This window comes from Choloepus didactylus, chromosome 7, assembly GCF_015220235.1.
Source record: "Choloepus didactylus isolate mChoDid1 chromosome 7, mChoDid1.pri, whole genome shotgun sequence".
Lineage (NCBI taxonomy): Eukaryota > Metazoa > Chordata > Mammalia > Pilosa > Megalonychidae > Choloepus > Choloepus didactylus.
The window spans coordinates 95774486-95798615 of NC_051313.1; the positions used below are offsets into that span (position 1 = coordinate 95774486).

At 35.8% G+C, this 24130-nt stretch overlaps 1 protein-coding gene across 2 annotated transcripts in view; it reads left to right on the forward strand.

Annotated features, from left to right (window-relative positions):
- HMGCLL1 (3-hydroxymethyl-3-methylglutaryl-CoA lyase like 1) overlaps positions 1-24130 on the forward strand; it is a 155440-nt gene that overhangs the window by 126317 nt on the left and 4993 nt on the right. Inside the window, exon 8 of one of the 2 annotated variants that reach the window (XM_037843442.1) lies at positions 15993-16109. The exons of the other annotated variant lie outside the window; for it this stretch is intronic. Coding sequence (XP_037699370.1) covers positions 15993-16031 — 39 coding nt within the window. The 3' untranslated portion in view covers positions 16032-16109. Of the gene's footprint in view, positions 1-15992; positions 16110-24130 lie in introns of those variants that run through there. 2 annotated transcript variants of the gene reach the window in all.

Genomic DNA, 24130 nt, shown 5'->3' on the forward strand with positions numbered 1-24130 from the left:
AAGAGCTCCTTAAAATGAGACCTTTTTTTTTTATTTGAAGCCATCCTTTCATTCCAGTAACATGGCCCCTTAGAGGAGGCAATACCTTCAAGGATGAGGAAGAATTAGGTAAAATCAGGAGGTGAAGGGCAAAGATTCCAACCTCCTTAAAATAATTCCTTTTCTGCCTAGAAACAGTGTGGGTGAATCTATAAGAAATTTTGTTTGCTGAAATATAAAGTTCAAGTTGAGACATGGTAGAAAATGATGTGGAGGACATATGCTGATGCCAAAACATGAAGGGATTTGCTAGCAATGGTAGGAATTTTGGACTTCATCCAGTAGGTGATGGAAAACTGCAAAGGGTTTTGAGCAGGAAAGTTACATTTGTGCTTAGGATTTTTATTTTATGAAGATTTTTCTGGCAGCTCAGTAGAAGGTGGATTTAAGGGGCATAGGCCAAAGCAAATCAGACTGTAGGCTCTTTTAGTGACTCAAGCAAGAAATGTTAGAAGCCTTTTGTAGGGCATGCATAATAGAGTTGAGAAGAGGACAGATTTGAAATTTGTTTAGGAGGTCATGTCAGTAGGATCTCATGATTGACTGATGTGAGAGAAAGGGAAAATACATGATAGATTCCCATGCTTTTAGTATGAATGACTGGATGGACAGTGTCAATCAGTGTCATGGTGATCCTTTGTTAATCTACAGTAACTGTACTCCAGAACAGAGAACACTTGGGCTTATAACTATGCCAGGGGGTAATGGAACAATGGAGAAGAAGACGTAAAGCACAAAAAGTCATTTCAGAATGTCAAAATGGCTCAAAGAAGTGGGACTCAGTCATCACTTTCTTAGGTACTTGATGACAAAGCTCTTGTCTTGATTTGCTGCCTCATTTATTCCCCTCAGTTACCACTCTTCCAAGGTTTCATCTGTCTTCAAACTTCCTGTTCAACTGTTTCCCACATAAGGCTAGTGAAGTGTATGTTAAAGCTTGGATGTAAAATCTTTAGATCAAATTACAAGATATTACTGAGAGGAAAGAATAAGAAATTGGAATGCTCACAGATGAGAGGACTCAAGATCTTAAACATGGCAGATGTCCTAGGTTTGATTTGTGAACTCAGTGTTCCTTCAAACAAAACCCTAACAGCCTGTTCATGGAACTTGATAACCAAATCTAAAATTCAGAAAGAGGAGTAAAAGGCAAAGAGTAAACAAGAAAAAATTTTAGAACAAGACGGGAAGATTTGCCGTAGCAGGTTGAAAGACTTATAAACAGCTTCCAGGGCTGATTATATTCCCAAATCGTAGGCGGGATCACAGCACCTGAGATGATGAAGAACAATTCATTCTCGAAGGTGGGAAGGTGGGGGAGGGGGAGGGGAACGGGGAGGGGGAGGGGAGGGGGAGGGGAAGGTCCGTGTTCTGAGGGTCGAAGCTCTGACACTGTTAGAAATTTGGTTTTACCAATGGTAAATTTTAGGAGGGCTTGTGGGTATCCACACAGGGGAAACTTTATGCAATTGTTAATCTTGCCCAGGTCATTAATCTGCATGTGTTTGAGTCACATTCAGAAGAGCGTGTCAAGCCCAACTATTGCCATATGATTGCGTTGTATTTTGATGAACTTTGTTTATAGGTTATGTTTATTATAAATATCCTTTAGGTCATTATCCTACACAAAGTAGAACATTTTCTAGAAGTAGAACATTTTCTTAAACTCAACGAAGTAGCTAAATCATTAAAAATCACACTAACCAGCCTTAATGTTGCAGAAAGCAAAATGCAAATGTATATGTCTTTCACTTCTTTCCTGCTTTAATTTGATCTCTACTTGCAACCAGGAGTCTAAATTTATTTTTAATAATATTGTGAGATTTTTAAAAAAATCAGTGTTACCTTCTTGAAACTCTAATGACATAGAGATATTTACTTATGTTTTCAGTTGGTAATACACATTAGCTAGTCAAAAGAATTAAATTATTTTGGAATTTAACAGTTAATATCATTTAAGTCATTGTTCCTAGAAATGTATATCTTAACAAAAAATTTATTAAACTTTAATTCTAGATAGTTGTGCCAGAGCCGCATTACCAATTTAATATTTAAAATTTAAAGTAACCAAAAAATGAAGGATGAGTCAAGTTACAATCAAAATAAAATAAAATAATTTAGTCTAAAGCCTTGCATGCTTCCTGATTTCCACTGTGTTGTATTCTCATTTTTTAAAAAAGAAAACCTCTACATTAGCCTTGGAATGAGACTCAAAAACATTCAAAGAAGCTTGTATATATTTTATCCTGATAGTATATCTCAAATGTTCTCTCAGGAAAGCAAGGGTATGAAAAGTAGGAAAAGGAACAATTCATTCAGAAACAGAAAAAAGAAAAGACAAAGCTCACTTTATTTCAGTGATGTTTCCATCTGGAGAGGTGCCTCAGGGTTACTAGATTTAGAAAAATAAAATAAAAGCAGGTATTTTGTTTGCGATACTTGAAAGTCTTCAGTTGCACCTGTCTGCTTTTATTGTTTTATTTTGCAACACATGTCAGAATATAAAAATATATTGTCTTATAAGAGCTCTTTGAAAATTTGTGTATTCCAAGGACATAAACCTTCTATAATTTTCCACTTAGTAGACAGAGAATTCTAAGGAAATAAAACTGAGGCATGAAAGTGAATGATAAATGATTACTTCTCTTTTTTTAACATTCATTTTAAAACGTCTGTACAATTTTTCACATTGTAAGGGCCACTTGTACCACATCTCCATTATCTCTCTTCTCAAGTAAAGACTGTATGGACTTTATATGCCCCAAACTGAATATAATTTCTGTGTGAATTTTGACCACATTTATTATTCCAGTTGGGGAGAAATTCTTTGTGCCTTCCATGTATGATTTTTCTTTTCATAAACAGTGTTTTTAGTTGTGATGGAGTCAGTGTTGTGTATACATTCTGCAGTTAAGCACTTCTGGGAAAGCTATCAGCTGAAATGTAGGGCAGTAAATAAGATCTGCATAACACATGTATCTGAGGCATGCCTACAATGTGGAAGATCACATAATCTTAGGTGATGTTCAAAATAATCAAGCATAGGTAAAGATAGCTGGCATTTTCATTGACTATTCGCATGCTTTAGTTTAAGAAGATTCTGTAGGCACAATATGAATTGTTTATGCTGTGAAATTAAAATACCTACATGAAATTGAAATCAGATAATTGTTATTCTCGATGTAGGGGTTGAAGGCAGATATGTGATGGGGGCAGGGGACTCTGGAGGTATTGAAGGGGAGGAGGGAAGTTAAGATACAGTATAATTGAGAGAGGCCAAAAATACAGGATTTAAGAGGTGAGAATACACAGATCAGCATAGGAAAGGAGGAAATGATTTTGTATATAGTTGTAGCAGATAAAGATGAGAGTTTTGAGGAAGGCAAGATTCCAAAAGAGCAGATTGAGGCATTTAGGCAAGAATTAACTCATGTTTTCAAAAAGAAAGCATAGAGAAGCAAAGCTGTTTTTCTTTTCACATCTTTTATTTCACGTAGTCTTCATTTTTTGTTGCCTCTAATTTTTGACTGAAGTTTGGATTAGGATGGCCCAAAGACCCCATCATCACATGTATATGTGACAGATCTAATGGGACCAAAAGACTGTGTGGTCTTGATTTGCTATATTTGACAGGGACGTCACTCATATCAATCATAAAGAATCATATATGCCTTCTGCTGTATTAGTAAACAGCAGCCTGAATTACATTCTTCTTTGATTATGCTGCTATTTAATTTCTATCATGCCAAGTCAGATATTATTGTTGATTCCATAAGTATGCATTTCTGGATAGTTCTACACAGCTGTGTGTGTTGGGGCAGTCAGAGTGTCCAAATTTTTAATGAATTCCTTGAGTATTTCTAGAGTTTATCTCAGTCCAAATAGTCAAATCAAGTGTACCTACATTTAAATATAAATTGCTACTTTGTAGATATGTTACTCTACTTTTGTGGCGATATTTATTTTAAGTTCTAATAAAATTATGAAAACCTTTTCTTGTTTGAAGGGTGATTTTCATTTTCATTAAATACCAATACAAGTCAGTTTTTAATAAGTGAATTTATTAGTCACCATAACATGAAGTAACAAATTAGTTAAATTTTTGTTCTTACCATGTTCACTTATTATGTCTGTTCTTACCATTCTCCCTAACCCTTACTGTACTCCAATATTAGCAATATTTTCTTGTAGGTGACTGCATACCTCCCCACAATTGATTAGTAGGCATTAAAAAAACTAACCAAACCTTTTTAATACCAGCAGAATTTGGTTGTTATAATATTATTTTATTTGGAGAATTGCAATGTGATTTATCTTTCTTATTTCATTTTTTAAAAATCTTGCAAAGTACAATACATGTGTCACTCACAGTTGGAGATTTCAGAAAGCTTAAGAATGTGTTCTACATATTCTTCCTTTGGCTCTCCAGAAAACCTTTTACTCTTTAAAAAAAAAACAAAAAACCTTTACTACCTTAAAAGAATGTCTAGATGTGTAAAAAGATATAATGGATCATAATTTGGGGGATGTTTACACTGCTTTCCAAAAAACACCACAGAATAGATTCTACAAATGGAGGATTTTTATTTTTATCTTTATTGGATTTTCATTTTCAGGACATAGAGTTAAATTATTTTGTTTACAAATCCTGTAGCAGCACCATAAGGGCAAAAGTCTTACTAAAATACATTAAGTTGTTTCTCCTGAGAACATATAATGTCTTATATTTTATACGTCTCACAGAGATTTCCCACTTAACTTCATTTGGTCAGATAAATGTTTAAATGATGCCAGTGTTGTAACAGTCAATAAAGAACACTGACATTAAGACTTATCTTTGTATGAAATTTCAGCAATCACTGGGTTAATGAATAATGACTGACACAAAAATGTTGATACACATTTACTTCAGAACACACAAGTAAGAATAGAATATTTTTTCCTCTTTGGAGAAGGGCCACAATTAAGTGAATTCAATAGATTTCTTTTAGAAAAGTGTTCTTTCCAGAGGTCAGATCAATAGATACAATTCTGAATGTGTGTGTAAATTTTTCTAGCAAAAGGATATAAAGTTTTCTTCAGGTTTTCAGAGTAGTCTATAACTTTGAAAACATTTAGAACTGTGATTTAGAAGAGGATATTTTTTCTCCTGAAGAGCATGAAAATTTATAGCACAATGAAATGCTCTTTCCTTTATGGTGAATATACATTTTTTTCATATTTTTGTCAATAGAATAAAATGTCTGAAGCATCATATACATTCACTTAATCAAAACACATCATACCTGTCTCTGCAATAAATGTATACTAAAAATATTTGGCAGGTGTAAATACTGGCACTTTGGATGTCATTTTACTAAGCCTTTATAAAGAGCTCTTAAGCAGCTCATTTCATTTCTAATTAGGAGAGCAACCATGAATTCCATTTTTCCTTTCTTTTTAGAATATTTTTATAGACCCTGGAAGTAAGATTAAGAAGGGAGCTACTTCAATTGCTCTCTTTTCAAATTGGAAACTGGTGCCCAAAGCAGTAAAAATGTCTTTTCCTCAATCAGATATCCAGTTAATGAAGAGCTGAAAGTAAAGCCAAAAGCCTATGCTCCTATGTTTGTGTCTGCAGGCCTTGTCCGGTGTTATGTAATGTTTATAATGATGTGGTTGGTAAAAAGAGGAAAAAACATAGTTAAAGTGAAACTTTAATGATTCCTATGAATTTCAATTGTCTGTCAATTGCCCCAAGTAAAGTGAACATGAAGAGTTGTTTGTGTATATAAATGATTCCATTTAGAGCTAAATGCCAACTTGAAAATAATGTTTTTGGTGTAATATTCATTGAAATAAATAATACCACTTTTTGCATATATATTTATACTATGTTCTTAATTTTGTTTAAAGTTTTGGATTTCTGTTATCCTTTGTGAGATAAACTGCCTGGGAATTCAGCCTCTGTAAAATTTCTAAAGTACAGCTATATATCACAGAAGCAAGTGTGCATTTGTTAGATGGATCACAAACTTTGATATAAATTCCTTCTGGGCATGTGAGATGTGAGTAATTGATAAAAGATGAGGTCTTAGCCTGAAATACTGAGCAAGAACACACATATTTCTATTAAGATATGTAGTAGTACTTATAGATGTCCCAGATACCTTAGCTATAAAGCTATAAAGAAGATTCCCTGAAAGTGAAAGGAGCTACTACATAATAATGCAAAAATACACACATACACACACAGATAGATATATATATATATCTATAGATCTATCTATAGATACCCAAAACATATTCAATAATATAGCATTTTAGTAAAATTTAAAAATAATGTTTTATATGTTATATAATATGTGTAAGTATATATGCATAATGCTATATATAATGCTATAATACATATATTATATATGTGTGTGTGAGTGTATATGCATAATGCTATCATAAAATTCATTCTATTTAGCAGCTAGAATTATTTATAATGATGTCTCTTACTCTTATTTGTGTCCTGCACCATGACTTGCATGTAGAAGCCACTTAAATATGTTTTGATAAATAATGCATGGATAATATTTTGGGATTCTTCTATTGAATTGTGCTACGAGCAGCAGGAATCCAGCATTATGTCATGGATAATGTAAAAGGCCAGTAAAAAAGAAACGGTTATTAAAAACTTCAGTCATAAACACCATTTTTGTTGATTTTTAAGGACTGCTCCTTAAGCCTCAGTCTCTGCTTGTAGAATCTTCTTACTCTTCAAGCTCAAGCTCAAGTGACATTTCCTTCATGAATCCTGCCTTGATTAAACAGCCTGAAATAATTTTCTTCCTCCTTGAGCTCTTATAATATTTTCCTAATTGATCTTGTCTTAGTTTGCCAGGCTGTTATGACAGATACCACACAGTGGGTTGGCTTAAACAGTGGGGATTTGTTGTTTAATGGTTTCAAAGGCTAGAAGGCTTGCATTCTCCTGGGTTGTGTAGCATTCTTGTGATGAATTACCACAGTCCTTGAGGTTCCTTAGTTTGCATCTCTGTCTCATGTCATAGGATGATGTCCTCTTCTTTTTCTACTTCTGTGACTTTCTACTTCTGGTTCCCTTTGTAAGACTACCAGTAATCTAGATTAAGATCCATTCTCATTCAGTTGGCCCATCACCTTAACTGAAAATGATATCTTCAAGAGGTCCTATTACAATGGATGCACACCCACAGGAAGGTGGATTAAGATTAGGAACACGTCTATGTCAGGATACACAATTCAGTCTACCACAGATCTTTAGTAGAACTGCTCACAACCTCTCTTTTATATTCAGTATTTCCATATGCATCATATCTTTTCTATTAGATTATTGTTTTTTAAGACATTATCTTAAATATATTGGCATGCCATTTCTTGTCTACAATAACCAATAAATATTGGATGATTGCAATATTTATTCTTTAGCTTACATAAAACTAAGTGCTCTGCTAAGAGCTGTTATTCCATAGTAGTTCTGAGAGAAGAGGCTGTACTGTCAAATTACATCTTGTTCAACAAGTAGACTTTTATGAAGTTCGTATTGTATTGCCAGTAATAAACTGAAATCTCTGATAATCATTTACAGGATATTTTCATTAAAGTAAACACTTTAATTTATGTGAAAGCATAAATATGATCCCAATGAATTTAATAACCTCATATGATTTTTGGCTCATAATATGCTCCCAAGTACATTGTAGATTACTTATCCAAATCAAACAGCAAACTAGTTTGTGATATGGAAAAGAGTGCAATGCACAAAGATCTTTGCTATTCTATTCTATAACATTGGGAAGGAAAAGCTGATTGAGTCTCCAAACTGATGCACTAATGATAGCAACATAATTTAAAAAATGCCAGTTCACAAAATATGGCTTGACTACGTGTCTGATCTTGTTTTTTATCTCTGTCTCCCGGGCTCCCTCTGCTCAACTTACAGGGGCCTCTTTCCTGCTCTTCAAACACACCAAACACCCTCACTTCTCAAGGCACTTGTTCTGATCTTGTTCATTTTACCTAGAACACTATAACTTTAGATAAGTGCCACTTCATCAGAGCAGTGTTCCTTGAAAGAATGGTCTAAATTAGCACCTGTCCCCATGTAACTTGCTTTCCTGCATCCTGCATCACTGACATTATCATGTTGCATAACCTTCGTAAGCAGTAGATAGAGGGATACCTGTGTGTGTGTCTGTGTGTGTCTCCATGAGACCACAGATTTTTTATGCTTGTATCCATTGTTGTATACCTGGCACCCAGAAAAATGAAGGAACTCAGTAAATACCTGTTTAATGATGGGATGATCACTTGCCATTAACTAGCAGTAAACATTGTTTTAAGTTTCTTAAAAACAGAAGTTAAGGAGACATATGATAGCTTAACATTAATTCATCTTTTTTTGGTATTGGGCCTTTAAATGGAACATATTGAGTGGCCTCTACAATAGACATCTAATGAATAGTTATTGTCTGCCCAAAATAACTTCTATATGCTTCTAGGAAACTATTCCTCCACCATTCTAACTATGTGATTCTTGTGAGGGCCTAGAAATTGTGACCCCCACCCTCAACACACACATACTTCATCTCCTAGCTGTAAGGGTGAACTTGGGACCTAGCTCAGGAAACCTTTGTACTCTAGTTTGTTTCAATAATTGGCTCAGGAATGGACATATGACTCAAGGTGGTTTAATAAAAGATTCCTTCCCCAGGAGTTTTCTGGCTAGAGTTCATGAAAAAGAGCTCTCTTTTCTTATGTAAAACATCTTTTCTTATATAACACCCTGTGACTTTTGGACATGTCAGACATGAAATTATAAAGCCAACACACAGAGAGAAGAAATGATGCAGGACTGGGGGAAAAGAGAGAGAGGATAGGTATATATAGAGAGACTAATGTTGCCTGGTTCCGGTTTATCCCAAGATTAGCTTTTCTAAACTCTTTCTACAGTGTAGTTAAATGGACCAATACGTTTCTGCCCTTTCTTTTGGGTTAAATGATTCAACCTTATTGTCCTGATTAAAACAGGATGCAATGTAGTAAAATTAATAAAGAATGTTTCCAGTGGGGTTTTTTTTAAGGATGAATGTGAAAAAATTCCCCTTCATATGGCTTTTATTTTATTGTTGTAAGGGCTATTAATAAATGTCAAGAGAATAACTTCAAAATAGGATTCAGGGAAGCTATCTCTGCCGGAATCTGAGCTAATGAGATCCAATATAGGCCTTTCTGGTGAACCAAATTGATATAAGACTAGGACTTAGATACTTTGAAGTGGATGGACAACATGTTCCTTAAAGTGTCTTCCTTGAATGTCACTTATCTCTGTATGCCTTTGACGAGGGCTAGGCAGATGACAATTTATGTTCAACTCCTTGAAGAGGGTGCTGGGATTTGTAGGGGTCAGCAAGATAACCAAAGACACAAAAGGAATTGAATATAGGAATTAGTTACACAGGCTATGACAGAATTATAAAACTAAATATGGGGCAGTGAACCAACCAGAGATTAGCAGCATTTGGATTAAGATGAAGCAAGCCAGCTACGTAGGGCACCATATTTAAGAGACACTCACTCTCAGGTGCTGAGCTTCTACTTACATGGCCCTGAAGTGAATGTCTTCTTAGATTATGTGCTTGAGCACCTCATTCTTTAGAAGGCACTTGTGGCTATTAACCACAGTAGGAAATCAAGACTGTCAACAGCAGTGAGGCCCCTAGGCTGAATGAACAAAGGAAGAGGACAGTGTTACTGGAACCTAATGTCCAGAAACACCAGGGGGGGAGCTGTAATCATGGTGAGCCTGCCTTGTGGTCAACTGAGAAGAGTTGGAGCCACAGAGAAACACAGGCTCTGCTGGAGACACCACCAAAGCAGTCGGAGAGGATGATAGATCTTGGCTTCTTCCAGCTCAGACTAAATCCAGCAGGAATCCAGCTGATATGGAAGCTTGGGCAAGGCAGGCTGCAGGGGTCAGTTCCTGTGATAAAGAGCAGAGAAAAAACAGACAACGAAGTGCTCTCAAAGCAGCCTCTTGCTTATCACAGGGTATGTCCCTTGGAAATCATAAGAGCAGATGGAACCATTCACATTCTGCTGGGAAAGTTGAGAAGCCTGACCTATATTCTTGCTCACATAGGATATTTTGACCATATTAATCTGGTTGTCTCCATGACTGGTGTTTGATATATTTTCTCGCACACCTCATACATGGTATTTTTTTTTCCCAGAAAATTATCTAGCTAGTGAGGGAAATAATAGTCTAATTTGACTCAGATCTAAAGATTCCTATTTTAATATTTGTTTTGATTCTTAACTAATGGTAACATTGAATTTTAGATGCTTGAATGTGTTAGGTTCAAAAAAAAGTCCTAAAATATGTTACAGATCACATTGAAGCTTTTGTAAGACCAGTGGTGTTTGGCAGCTTTTCCACAAATACCAAATATGTGTGGGTTTGGCACGCCTCAGGAGAATCTTCAACAAGTGTTTTTCTTTTAAAATTATGTTTTATATGACTTTTACTTGGCAGTTAGCACTGGGTATTGCAATTGTATGACATCTGGAGGTTTATGTGCATGTGGCCTTCCCAAAAAGGCACCGTATCCTTGCTCAGAATTGGCCTCTGAAATCTTCAGCTGCCAAGGAATGTACCTACCACAGTAATAGTGTTGCCCCAAACTATGATACCAGAAACCCTCAACATCTTAATTGAACTTTGCCTATGTTCACAACATTATGAAAGAATTAGATGTGCTTGAGCAAGCTCAATTTACCAAGCATTTTTAGAAAGTCTTAAGATTGGATCAAAGTCAATGACTTTTCACTCAGTGCCAGGACTCCTCAGCAACCTTTAGATTGTCTTTGAGTGCTTTCAGAGGCAGAGAGATAATTTTTCTGAGAGCCAAACCCTTTAAGTTTGGGAAGTGGTCAATGGCTAGAGAGTTTTTCCTCATAATCAACCAAAGTCTACTGCTGTCTACTTTCCTCTGGAATCAGGCAAAATGTGTCTACTTTCTTGACCACATAATAATCTTGAACTATGTGACTACAACTATCCTGTACCTCTGAGTCTTTTCCAAGGTAAATACCCACAACTGCCTCAACCGTTGGTTATATCATGCTTCCCAGATACATTGATTTGCTCCAAACTTGCTTCATCTCCTATATACTTAACTATAATTGTACATACTTTTTGTTTTCCTAATTTCCTTGAATAACTGGCATCAACTGGGCTGTTTCTGGTAGTAGAAAAACTCATTCTGATTTCATGGTACTCAGCCTTTTCTCTTTTTTCAAGATGTACCCACTGCTTAGAAAATTTAATATTATTGCTACTATAAATATCTTGTTAGATATTTTGATCAATATAATATCTTCATGAGTTAGCAAGGTCCTTGGTAAGTTATTTAGAATTCAAGTTGACTGAGCTATTTGAACTGAACAACAAGGATGTCAGTGATAATATTCATACAGTGAGATAATATTATAAAATATTTTATACTTTTAGCATATGTAATAATATGCTATATAGAGGTAAATATATGGCAATGACAAGTTTAACAGATTTTGCGATTTACATGTCCCAAAATGCGTGTCTCCTGTTAAATGGCTAAATATACATATAAATTATCTCATTCACTTCTCATTTGAAATGCAGTATCTCAATTTTCTTCTGACCATCTATTCCTCTTCTTCCTGTGAGTGAGCTAAGTTTGAATGGGGTTTAAGTACCATCCTGTAATTCGTGGGGAGGGGCACCCAGTCTGAGATGCGGTTATTCAGCTCATTCAGCTTCTGCCCTTGTGATATTGCACCAGCCATGGTCTGTGGTTGATGGCCCTTATTCTCTGCACCTTCCAGGTCATGATCCTAGATGCTTCATGCCCACCAGCACTCTCTCATCCCTTCTTGGGATTTGAGTACTTTATTATTTGTGAGACCACCTTAAGTCCCACATGCCAGGCCCATCACTCAGGCCCTGCTGCCCTGGCATCCCATCCACCTGGATGGGGAGATTCTGAGAGTCTTGTGATGCCTCCAGCCTACACCTGGGGAAGCTGGGACCCAGGTCTCTCTGCTCTGGAGCTTCCGTAAACCTATCTGGAACTTCTGTCATTCATTACTTCCAGTGCTCCCTGGGAACTCAGCCAAAAGGGGGATAGTTGGGCTCTTCTCAGGGACCCAGTAAGCACCAAGCACTTGTCATATCTTTTTGAAATTATTTTACTGCTCAATGGAGACCCTTGCTTTGGGTTAAAAGAAAGCTTATCCATGAATGTGAGTATTACCAGAACCACGAAATCATTCCAGATACAAATGAGCAAGTGGAAGTGAGGATATAATAGAAGATAAAAATGAATTAGGTAGTTTTGAACAATCAGGAATGCTTTAAGAAACATCATCTGGTAAATATCCAGTTTTCTATGTCTATAATGATTTTCAAGAAGGCAACTTCTACCTTTCACCAGAGTTGATGCTATCTCCCACCCCAGTTAAGGGATCACCCTCCCCATTAGGGTAATCTAGAAATCACAGTGCTTTTAATTCCACCTCTTCCTGCCATCATTCTTCATTCATTAAGACATTTTACCTCTTAAATTTATCTCAGATTTGTTCCTTAGCAAACATTCTTTTTTCCTTCTGCTTAATCACTATTAACTTGATGAATTGTTGTAATATTCTAACTACTATCTCCACTTACACATTCTTCAACCTTCTATCCATCTCTGTTATTGTTCCCTTGTTAGTGAAATATGAATAAAACAGAAAATTCTGATGATGGTATGCTTGTTCATAAACCTTAAATAGGTCTTAATTTTAGAGAGTAAAGTTCATACCAATTAGAAAGGCATTCAGGGCCTACCATGATTAGAAACTATATTTCCATCCATACTTCAACAGCCTCTACAGTAAAAGTCTCATCATATATGTCTGTTCTCAGACTCCTCCCTCTCTGTAGAATATCCCTTCCTCACCATCCTGTCCCCCTTGCCAACATACTTCAAGGCTCAAACTATTCATCAAGCCTCTTCATCCTCCCCATGCCATTACTTACTCCACTACAAAATATACAGACCATCTCACTGGTGTTTCTGAATAGTTGTGTTTTTAAAATATTTCTCATAATAATAATGACATTCCACTTTAATTATAGTTGTTTGTATTTATGAATATCTTCTCTGCCACATCATTACTTTGATGGTGTATTAGTAACTACTTGGTTGCCAACTCAAGGCAGCTTAAGCAAAAAGATGCCTTTATTTGGAAGATACAGTGGTGTCTCATGGAAACCTCTGGGAGGAAATATGAATACAGGTCAAGGGCTGAGATTCAGAACCATCTGATTTTTTTTTTGATTCATTTTTATTGAGATATATTCAGATACCATACAATCATCCAAAGTGTGCAGTTGTTCATATTACCATCATATAGTTTTGCATTCATCACCCCAATCTATTTTTTGAACATTTTCCTTGTACCACAAAAAGTGAAAGAAAGAGTAAAAAATAGAAGTAAAAAAGAAAACTCAAATCCTGCCCCCCCCCATTTTTCGTTTTGTTTTTTGCTGCCATTTTTCTACTCATCCATCCATACACTGGATAAAAGGACTGCGATCCACAAGGCTTTCACAATCACACTGTCATCCTTTGTAAGCTACATTGCTATACAATCGTCTTCACGAGTCAAGGCTACTGGGTTGCAGTTTGATAGTTTCAGGTATTTATTTCTAGCTGTTTCACTGCACTAAAACCTAAAAAGGGTTATCTGTATAGTGCGTAGAGTGCCCACCAGAGTGACCTCTCTACTCCATTTGAAATCTCTCAAACACTGATACTTTGTTTCATTTCATTTTGCATCCCCCTTTTGGTCAAGAAGATGCGGAATCACCTGATTTTGAATCTCAACTTTCTGTCTTATCAAATACATTTTGCGCTTTGCATTAAACATTCTGCACCTAAGTTTCCTCATTCATAAAAAGAGAAGGAAAATGCTAGTACTTACTTCCTTGGATTATTGTGTAGTTTAAAGCACTTAACTCAGCAATCATTAAATGTTAGTTAAAAAACAAAGCGGGGGGGAGGAATGAAGCTGAACCTCAGGAAAATGTCAGGCATTAATCAGGGTGTGTTTCTCTGATTCAACTATGCTACATTTTCCCCTCACTATAGACTGAGTTTTTCTACTCTCCATTGCTTGTGGAAAAAAGTATCTACCCATAGCGCATATGCGCAACATCCCACCACATAGAAAAATGGATTCTTTGTCTCTGTTCCAAATTTAGGGGAGAAGACTGACTCAAGTTAGGTCCAGTCATCTGCAGCCAGAATTAATAAAGAGACCCAGCAAACAAACTAACAACTCTCTAAAAATCCACCTTATGACAAACTACTTCCCAGAGGAGGTTTAGGGAGAAAATATAGGTAGTAATCACTAAAATATTTTATTTATTTTCATATCTGTAGTACTTAGTATTGTGCTTTCAATTAAAATATATCGAGTTTATTTATCACCATACATAGTAATACCTGAACCCAGGCCTTGATGTTGCATTAATTATTGTTCTGTGCATAAAATTTGTTCAATCATTTTTCCAAAATATTTGAATATAAAGTATAGTCTAAGTATTATGCCAAATACTAAGGGTATATGCCAGAATGAAGTTAATACATGTTGTTTGCTGCTATAATTTTGTTCAGTAACTTGATCTTCACATTCTCAAATGGTTTTGAGTATTGATGTCACTGTTCATTCTTTGTCGGCATCACCATGCTTTTAGTTCTTTTAGTTCTTTTATTTATTAATATTTAGTTGTAAGATTAGATAGGCCTCCCACTAACATCCATTTTGATGCTGGAAATAATTAACTCCCTACCAATGAAAATCCAGAAACAAAAAGGCCTAAGTTTTATTTCCACCTCTATAACTGACTACCTATGTGACCTTGGGCAAACTCCCAAAGAGTTCTGGAGCTTATTTCTTTCTAAATAAGGAATCATGTAAAGGATTTTGACTAAATTATATAGTTGTAAAAATCTATGATTTTCAGATTCTTACGGAAAACAAATGGTGAATTCTACCTGTATAGACATTGTTTACACAGTTTGGTTTATCGATAGGCCCCTCCCTTTTCACATCAGCCCCATGACCATTTCCATCTATCCCTTGTGCACACATTGAAGAGTATTGTGAGAACAGGATGGGGCTGGAGCTGAAATAAGCAATTATCAGGGAGCTAGAAATGAGATGACCAACACTTTGCTGGATTCTCAGCAGATGAACTCAATTACTAGGTTTCTGAGATGACTGGTAATTTATTTTCTTCAGATACTTCATTGGTCTTATTCCTTTAAGATATCTCCATACCACAGTCTGTCCCCTCCTTTCACCCTACCTCAAAGGACAGTTTTTTTCCTATCAATTTCCTGGTTCACCTCCCCATGTCTGCCCTAATCCCATCCTCATCCCCACCACTGTAAGATTTTTTTCCCACTGTCACTTCTTTCTTCTATGTGCAACATTGTTCTTTACTCCCATTCAATTATCTCTGTCCTTTATGAATTCAGATTTCAATGTCTCACATATCCCTGATATTTCTTCATTTGCATATCCCTTCCAACATCCGCCCTGTCTTCTTCATTTTATTGCCATGTCTTTCTGTCTGCCTCTATATCCTTGCCATATGTTTTTTAAAGTCAGCATTTGTTGAATGCAAACAGTGTACCAAGTCCTGTGATAGCACTTTTGCATGAACAATCTCAATGAATCCTCAAAAGCCTGTACATCTGTAATTTATACTCATTTCACAGTTGGGGAAACAGAGGGGTAAAGTAACAGCATCAATATCAGACAGCTTACAAGTGGCATAGCAGGTTCAAACCGGAGTTGGTTTCCTGAAATGCATCTCTTAAGCACTTAGCTATAAACTCTCCATTTGTTTTCAGATCTTTTGGCAACCCTCCCCTGACCGGCCACTCTGCTGAAAGGACCCTTTTCAACATTTGTCTGTGGTGTAAAACCAATGGATGTTCTCCGCTGTCATTTTCCTTAATCACCTGCAGCATTCAACATTAAGGTTTTAAGTGTTTAGGAAAACTTTCCCCAGTAGTTTGTGACATTGGGCTTCCTTCCTCCTGAACTGCTTGTCACTCTCACTAACTTATCTTTCTCCTCCTACCTCCAAAAAGTTAGTGTTCATCAAAAAATATGACTTGACTCTCTGCTAGTCCTATTGTAGACAGCTTTCTTCAGAGAACTCAGAAATGGAATAAATGAAGCTAAAATCTGATGTGTTTTTTTTTCTTATTTATAATTGCTCTAAGAGATATCTGGCTGTCTATAGCAAAAACAGAAATGATGTATTGTGGGCTCAGCCTATGTAAAAGCAAAAGGTAAAGAAACAATAGCATAAAGGATGTGTGAAACAAATTGGGAATAAATTGTCCCAAGGTCCTTATACCACATATGACATAGTACAATATTATTTGAAGGGAGATTATGAATAATTAAATATGGATATTATAAACCCTAGGGCAATTACTTAAACAATTTAAGAAAGACGTATACAAAAAGCCAATAGAAGAGAATAAGTGGAATCATTAAAAAAAAAAAAAAAAGAGAAGGCAGAAAAAGAGGGAAAACAAGATTTTAATCCCATCATATCAGATGGTATATTAGTTATAACTGGCCATACTGCTATATTACACCCATAAATGAATTATGGTTCAAACACAGGGATGTTTGTTTATCACTCATTTAGAGTTCACTGCACATGTTCTTGTCAGCGAGCATATCTTCTCCATGTGGTCATTCAGGGACCCAGGCTCTTCACTTTGTGAGTCACCTTTCCCTAGGGTCTCATCATCATCTGCATTTGACTATGAAATAGGAAGGGAGCATTTAGTTTCTGAAAAGATTTGTTTTAGAAATAGCCTGCATCACTTTGTTCACACACTGTTGACTAACATACAGTCATATGGGTGCATCTGACCACAAGGGCAGCTTGGTAAGTCATCTAGCGGAGAGTCCCAAAAGAAGAGGGAACAAAGTTTTGGTAGAGCCAGCACTATTTGTTACATGTGACTATCTAAATCAAAAGGCTAGAGATTTTCAAATTTTATTGTCCACAAAAGTTATCTTGGAGTTTGCAACAATATATAATTGGACTCTATAAGGAAACAAATATCAGGTTTTAGAGTAGAGCAAAGAAATTTGCTTTTCTAAGTAGAACCTTGGACGATTCTGGCATTCAGCTGATCTCATTCCAAGAACACTGCACAAAGCAACAGAAAGCCATTGTTGTAACTGGAGCAGGAAACCGGCATGTGTTGTTTCCAGGAAGAACTCAAGTCTCTTGCCAGTCACGTGTGATCTGGGGCCCCACAGCTTCAGCATGAGAGTTTTTAGAAATGCTGAATCTCAGGCCCCACTTCAGACCTGTTAAATAAAGTAATAGGCTCATCAAAGTTTGAGAAGCACAGATCTAATTATTTTGTGTCAGTAGATTAGAGAGAATGGATGTCTACTGAAGAAGTGAAGTAATAGGGATAATAATCACTCAAGGACAGGAAAATGTCAAAGACTCTTCATCTTTGAACATACTCTATATTATCTTTTCCTATATTTGCTATTTCCTTGGGCTAACCTGCTGGAAATACAATTACTGGGACAAGAAACACTTCCTTTCTCTAGTCTCTTATTGACTTCCCTATGTTATGTAGAAACTTTTCAGAATATTGAAGAAAGTCTCATAAGAAAATGAAGTCTTTTGACTGGTCAGTGCTCTCTTCCACATCACACCTTCCCCTAGGAGTTGTGTGGACTAAGTGAAACAGTACATGCAAAATGTGTAGCAACATGCTAGTGCATAGTCACTGCTTATTGAATATTTAGTATTAATTTTAGGCAGAAGAGCATAGTAGTTAAGTGCTGCAGCTTAGACCTGGGTTTGAATTCTTTCTCCACCTCATACTAGCCGTGTGAGGCAGGACTTACTGCTCACCTGCTCTGAGCCTCAGCTTCTCCATTCATTACTACCCTCTTCACACTGAGTTTATGTGAAGTTTATGGCACAATATCTGTGACAAAATAGGCATTCAATAAATGTTAGCTAACATCCTTTATCACTTTCTCAGGTCTTAGTGAAATTGAGAATTTGCTTGCTATCTGTTTTGCCATTTTCTTATCCCCTTCTTTGTACGTGTTATCATTTCAATCTCAAACTGAAGTTTGGTAAATTAAATAAGAATATAATCAATCTCATTAAATGTGCTAAGGCTAGAAAGAGTGAGACATATAGTCACTATTTAGAGTACTGGTTGAAAAGCATCTTAAAGCAAAGATCAGGACTTTTTGGAAAGCGGGCTGTGATCCATTAGTCATGTCTGGCCTGCCACAAGAGTAACATCTCCAGCATGGGTAATTGCCATCCTTTGTCTGGACAAACATTGGCTTTGAGGAACAAACTGAGGAGAGAAAATGTTGGGAAAATGAGTGTATTTTAAATCTATGTGTGTGTGTGTGTATGTATACATATATATACACACACACACACACTTCCTTTATTTCTTCCCCTTGAGTAAAATCTCATAGAGTAACCTCATTTCTATCAGTGATTTTCATGTTATTTTAAATTAAATCTAATATTATAAAGGATTTTTAAAGGTAATTTTTATCTTAAATGGTTCTTTTCAAAAACTAGCATTACTGAGGCTAAACTTGCTTATAACTGTGCCTAAGAGTCTCCTCCTGAGGGCCTCTTTGTAGCTCAGATGTGGCCCTCTCTCTCTAGCTAAGCCAACTAGGCAGGTGAACTCACTGCCTCCCCCCCCACCCCCCGTGGGACCTGACTCCCAGGTGTGTAAATCTCCCTGGCAACATGGGATATGACTCCCGGGGATGAACCTGGACCCGGCCTCCTGGGATTGAGAACATCTTCTTAACCAAAAGGGGGATGCAAAATGAAATACACTGGCTGAGAAGTCACTCTGGTGAGCACTCTTATGCACTATATAGATATCCCTTTTTAGGTTTTAGTGTACTGGAATAGCTAGCAGTAAATACCTGAAACTATCAAACTCCAACCCAGTGGCCTTGACTCTTGAAGACGATTGAATAACTATGTAGCTTACAAGGAGTGTCAGTGTGATAGTGAAAACCTTGTGGACCACACCCCCTTTACCCAGTGTATGAATGGATGAGTAGAAAAATGGGGACAGGGACTAAATGAAGATTTGGATGGGATGGGGGGGGATGATTTGGGTGTTCTTTTTTACTTTTGTTTTTTATTCTTATTTTTATTCTTCATGGGGTAAAGAAAATGTTCAAAAATGGATTGGGGTGATGAAGGCATGACTATATGATGGTACTGTGAACAGATGATTATACACCATGGATGATTGTATGATATGTGAATATATCTCAATAAAACTGAATTTAAAAAAAAAAGTAGCATTACCAAAATTCTGTTTCTTGAGACCTCGTTAACCTTAACTCCTAGAATTTTAGATTCTTGCAATATTTCAGAATCATGACTAGATAGAGGCTGATACATTTTGCAGAATTATTTACCAGTCTTATTCTTCTTGTATTTCTCACTTTCATTTGTGGAATATTTTATAATGCCAAGAAGTCAAGATACTACTTTTCTTTCAGTTAGCGTATCAGCACAATCTAGACATCCAAGCACTATGCAAAATTAATATTCCTCAGAACTCATCTAAGATAGTAGTACAGAAGTGAGATACTTATGATATATCTACAGCCAACTGACTATTTTCCAGAAAACTGATCATTAATATTTTACCTGTTTTCTTCAGCTCTTTAAGTTCAGGCACATATCTGGAAAGCTCCAATGGAAGCAGCACATGGAATCGAACTCAAAAGTTTGATCCTATGCTGGGCTCCTAGGTTGGTAGCTTTAATTATGAGCTTCAAGTAAAAGTAAGAGCCAAGGACACCTTGATCTTTTGAGTTACAGGTTTGTTTTACTTTAGGGAACATTAGTTCTCTGCACTCTAGAAAGAAGTGTTTCTCATTGGATATTGGCAAGCTACCTCTCAGTGACAAATTACTTAGTAATTTTAATTTCTGATGCTGAGCTCCATGAATGGCAGGACTTTATGTATTCCAAGTCCCTAGCAGACACATTGTGCTTATAAACACTTTGAAGTCAAAGGAAGAATAAACATAGATACACTGAATATATTGAACCACAGTTTCATGTGCTCTACACCATTATTAAAAGCTTCCTTATTTTAAAAGAATATTGGACTAATATAAAGATATTTATTTATGTGTTTGCCATTTTCTTCAGCTGGAACACAGTGGGAATGCAAACTCTGGGCTTTAATTTAGTGGATTTTGGTAGTATATTGCCACCTTGTGGTTACTCATCTATAGACTTTTCTTGAAAAAAACAAAAAACCATTGATGCTTTGTGCTTGTGATATAAAGAGCAACAAACACTTTAATTTGCATGCTTACACACACACACACATACCAGGAAGCTAAATATAATGTTTGTGTTTGGTGAGAAAAGATAGGAAGCGTCTAAGAGTAATCTTTTAATGCAGATAATCTCAAATATGATAAAGTCAGCTGAAGTAGACCAACATTATTCTTCAAATATATGGTCAAGCTATAGTAAATGTAATGATATTTACTACAATGCCATAATTTCAATTTTACAAATCTTTTCCCTACAATTACCATAAAGAACTGATGAGGAGAAAAAATGTTTTCTTTCCTAGGCACTTGTTAAGAACTGGTTTATATCATATTACATATTTTTAATGGGATAGGAAGGTAGATGTTAAGGAAATATACATATTAAAATAAATGTTTATTAGACAGTTACAAATGGAAACTTCCAAAGGAGCTTGTTTAGAATTGAGAGCATAATAACTTAGCATATCGGTGACATTTTCCATTGAGTTCTGTCTTTATGAGGAAGAGAATTATACATTCACTAGAGGACTTTGTATGAAAGGAAAAATTATGAATATATCTCAATAAAAATGAATTTAAAAAAAGGAAATATTAAAGATGTATTGTAATTTTTTAAAAGAGATTTTAAAAGGAACTAATATCTTAATATTCTATTTTACAGGCAATGTATACTTGAAAAACTCTCTTTAAATGTCCTTGTTTAAACTTTAACCCATATGTTGCACTTAGAAATGATTCAAGCAATTTGAGCAAAGAATTTACTGAAAGATTATCCCTGTGTAGAGCTAATCTGATACTAGGAATGAAGGAAAGACCACTTTCTAAGTAGGAGTAACCTTGGCTAGATTATGTCTGCATTTAAGCCCTGCTGTCTTAGACCCTTGTAAAATCAATTAGTTGGAAAATAATGATGTTAACCAAGAAAGTCAGAGTATTGGATTTATTTACTCACTCTTTCATGTATTTACTATCATTTGACCACAGGCAAAATTTTACAGAAACCTTTTGTTTTATCTTTCCATTTATATATGTAATTGATATAATTGTGGGAGCATTAGAAAACAAAGAATGAAAATAAAATAAATTACCTATAATGATACCACCCAGTGGTCAGGTCTGTTAGCATTTTGGTATATTATCTAAATTTTGTTTTTCTTTTTTTTGGAAAATGGGATTAAAAACTCTATATACTATTATAGTATCCTCTAACCTATTGTTTCCCCTTAACTGTGCACTTAACATAACTTTTTATCATTCCATTTTATCATTCCATTGTAATTTTTAACATAATTCCCCATTGTGAGACATTAGGAATGTTTTCAAATTTTATTCTTATAAACAATACTGTGATGACTCTATATATAGATGTGTGAGTGTGTATGTATCATAAGTAATTTATATACACCCTCCTATATGTATTTCTTTTTTTTTTTTTTTCTTGTCTAATTATGTACTTAGGATTCATGAAATAGTCCTAGAAAGGAACTTTTGGAAAAGGAATGGCTGGGGTCAATGGATATTTGCAATTTAAGGCCAATTACTAACTAGTTCCTAACAAGAAAAATAATTTCCAATTATACTCCTGCCAGTTTGTTTTTCTGTTTACCTTCAACTCCACCAACACTGCTTTTAGGTTGTTGAAAGTTGTTGAAGCAGAGTGAATATACAGAAAAGTGCACAAATTGTAAAGTTATATGGTTCAATGAATTTTCACAAACTGATGCTACTTGTGTAACCAACTCAGTTTGAGAAATGAAATGTTGCCAGCACACAGAAGCACCGCTATATGCCCACTTTCTCCTCATTCATCAATGTGGAAAGCTCTCACCAGTTCTCTTTCCATTATCAGAACTTTCTCAAATAATGATCTGACAAGCTCAATCATACTCAGGTGTTAATATTTGACCAGCTAAAGTACTAGCCCATTCATGGCAATTTATACTTGCTATGAATCAAAATAGTAAGTATAAGGAATTACCCTGTAGTAGTGACATTTCTGTTATTATCCAGTAGTTGGAAAAGACAAATATTAAAACATTGGCCCACCGCTGGGACATATCAAATAGGCAGAAACATTCTCCATTTATAGGTGAAAACATCCATTTGATGGAATTGATTCTATCACCCAAAGAGACAGAAAATGCAGCAGCTCTCAATTCTGGCTATACCTGAACACGATTAAGAAAGGTCTGGTAATAGAAGGAGCACTGTTGGGAGCTTCCCATGTTGAGGAGTATGATGAGGTGTTATGGAGGTGTGCAAGCAGTCTACATTTTGTAAACCTGCCATAGGTCCCAAAGAATCCCAGTGTTAGTTGGACTGTAATTCTGTCCCCGTGATCCTTGAAAAACATCCTCTCCAGTCTGGCAAGGGAAAATCAACAGGAGTAGTTCAAATAGTATGGCCCATTTGGCATGTCAAATGAACAGAGGAACCAACTGAAAGTGTTCCCAATGGCCAAAGCTCAAACAATTTGAGCAACAAAACATATAAAGTAGTATTAGATTATAAACAAAAAATAAGTATCCATGAGTTTCTTCTGATACAAATAAAAATGATTGATTGAATAAACAAATGGGGGAAACAGACAAATCTCACATAAGAAGAATTCCAAATAATATACGTAAGTACTCCCCACCCCTTAAAATGTGGGCTGCACATAGTGACTTCCTTCCAAAAAGGACAGTATGGAAAGAGGGTAGATAACTTTATAGTGGAGAACCCTCTCAAAGTTGTCTCAGCTCGGTTGTCAAGTTTAATATCATCAGTCAAAACTCATGTCACAAGAATGTCCCCTACATACTATATGTTGAGAATGGCACTTCATCTCTACAGTCTTCCTCCCAAAAACCTGTAACACTAGTTTAACCATGAGAAGAACCTCAGACAAAAGCAAATTGAAGGACAGTCTACCAAATATGACACATACTCCTTAAGAGTGTCAAAGTCATTAAAAACAAAGAAAGTCTGATAAACTGTCACAGCCCAGTGGAGCCTAAGGAAACATGAGTTTCTAAAAGGAATCTGGTGTCTTAGATGGGATCTTGGAACAGAAAAAGGACATTAGATTAAAAACTAAGGAAATCTGAATAAAGTATGGACTTTAGTTAACAATAATGTATCAATATTAGTTCATTAGTTATGGCAAATGTACAACAGTAATGTAAATAATGGGACAATTACATTACTTACAGTAATGTAAGTAAGTAATGGGCAAACTGGGTATGAAATAAGCAGAAAAATGTTGTTCTATCCTCACAAATTTTCTGAAAATCAGAAACTTCTGAAATAAAAATTTTATAAAAATAGATGTGCGATCCCTTTTGCAGCAGCAGCATGACCTGGTATCTTGTTAAAATTTCAAATTTCTGGGTTCCAACCCAGACTTCCTGAATTAGATACTCTGGGGATGTGGCCCAGCAATGTGTGATTCTGACACAGCTAAATCTTAAGAACCACTGATCTTGAAGATTGGCCAAGGTCTCTGCTTCCAGATGAAGTTATGTTACTTTTTCTTCAGTGGCCAGGAATGAAAAAGAATAGACCTCTCGATAGCTTCTGATGACCAAAGTTTTCATGTTCTCAGTTGAGGAATGATGTGCCCTACCTCTCTTCTTCATGTATTATCCAAATC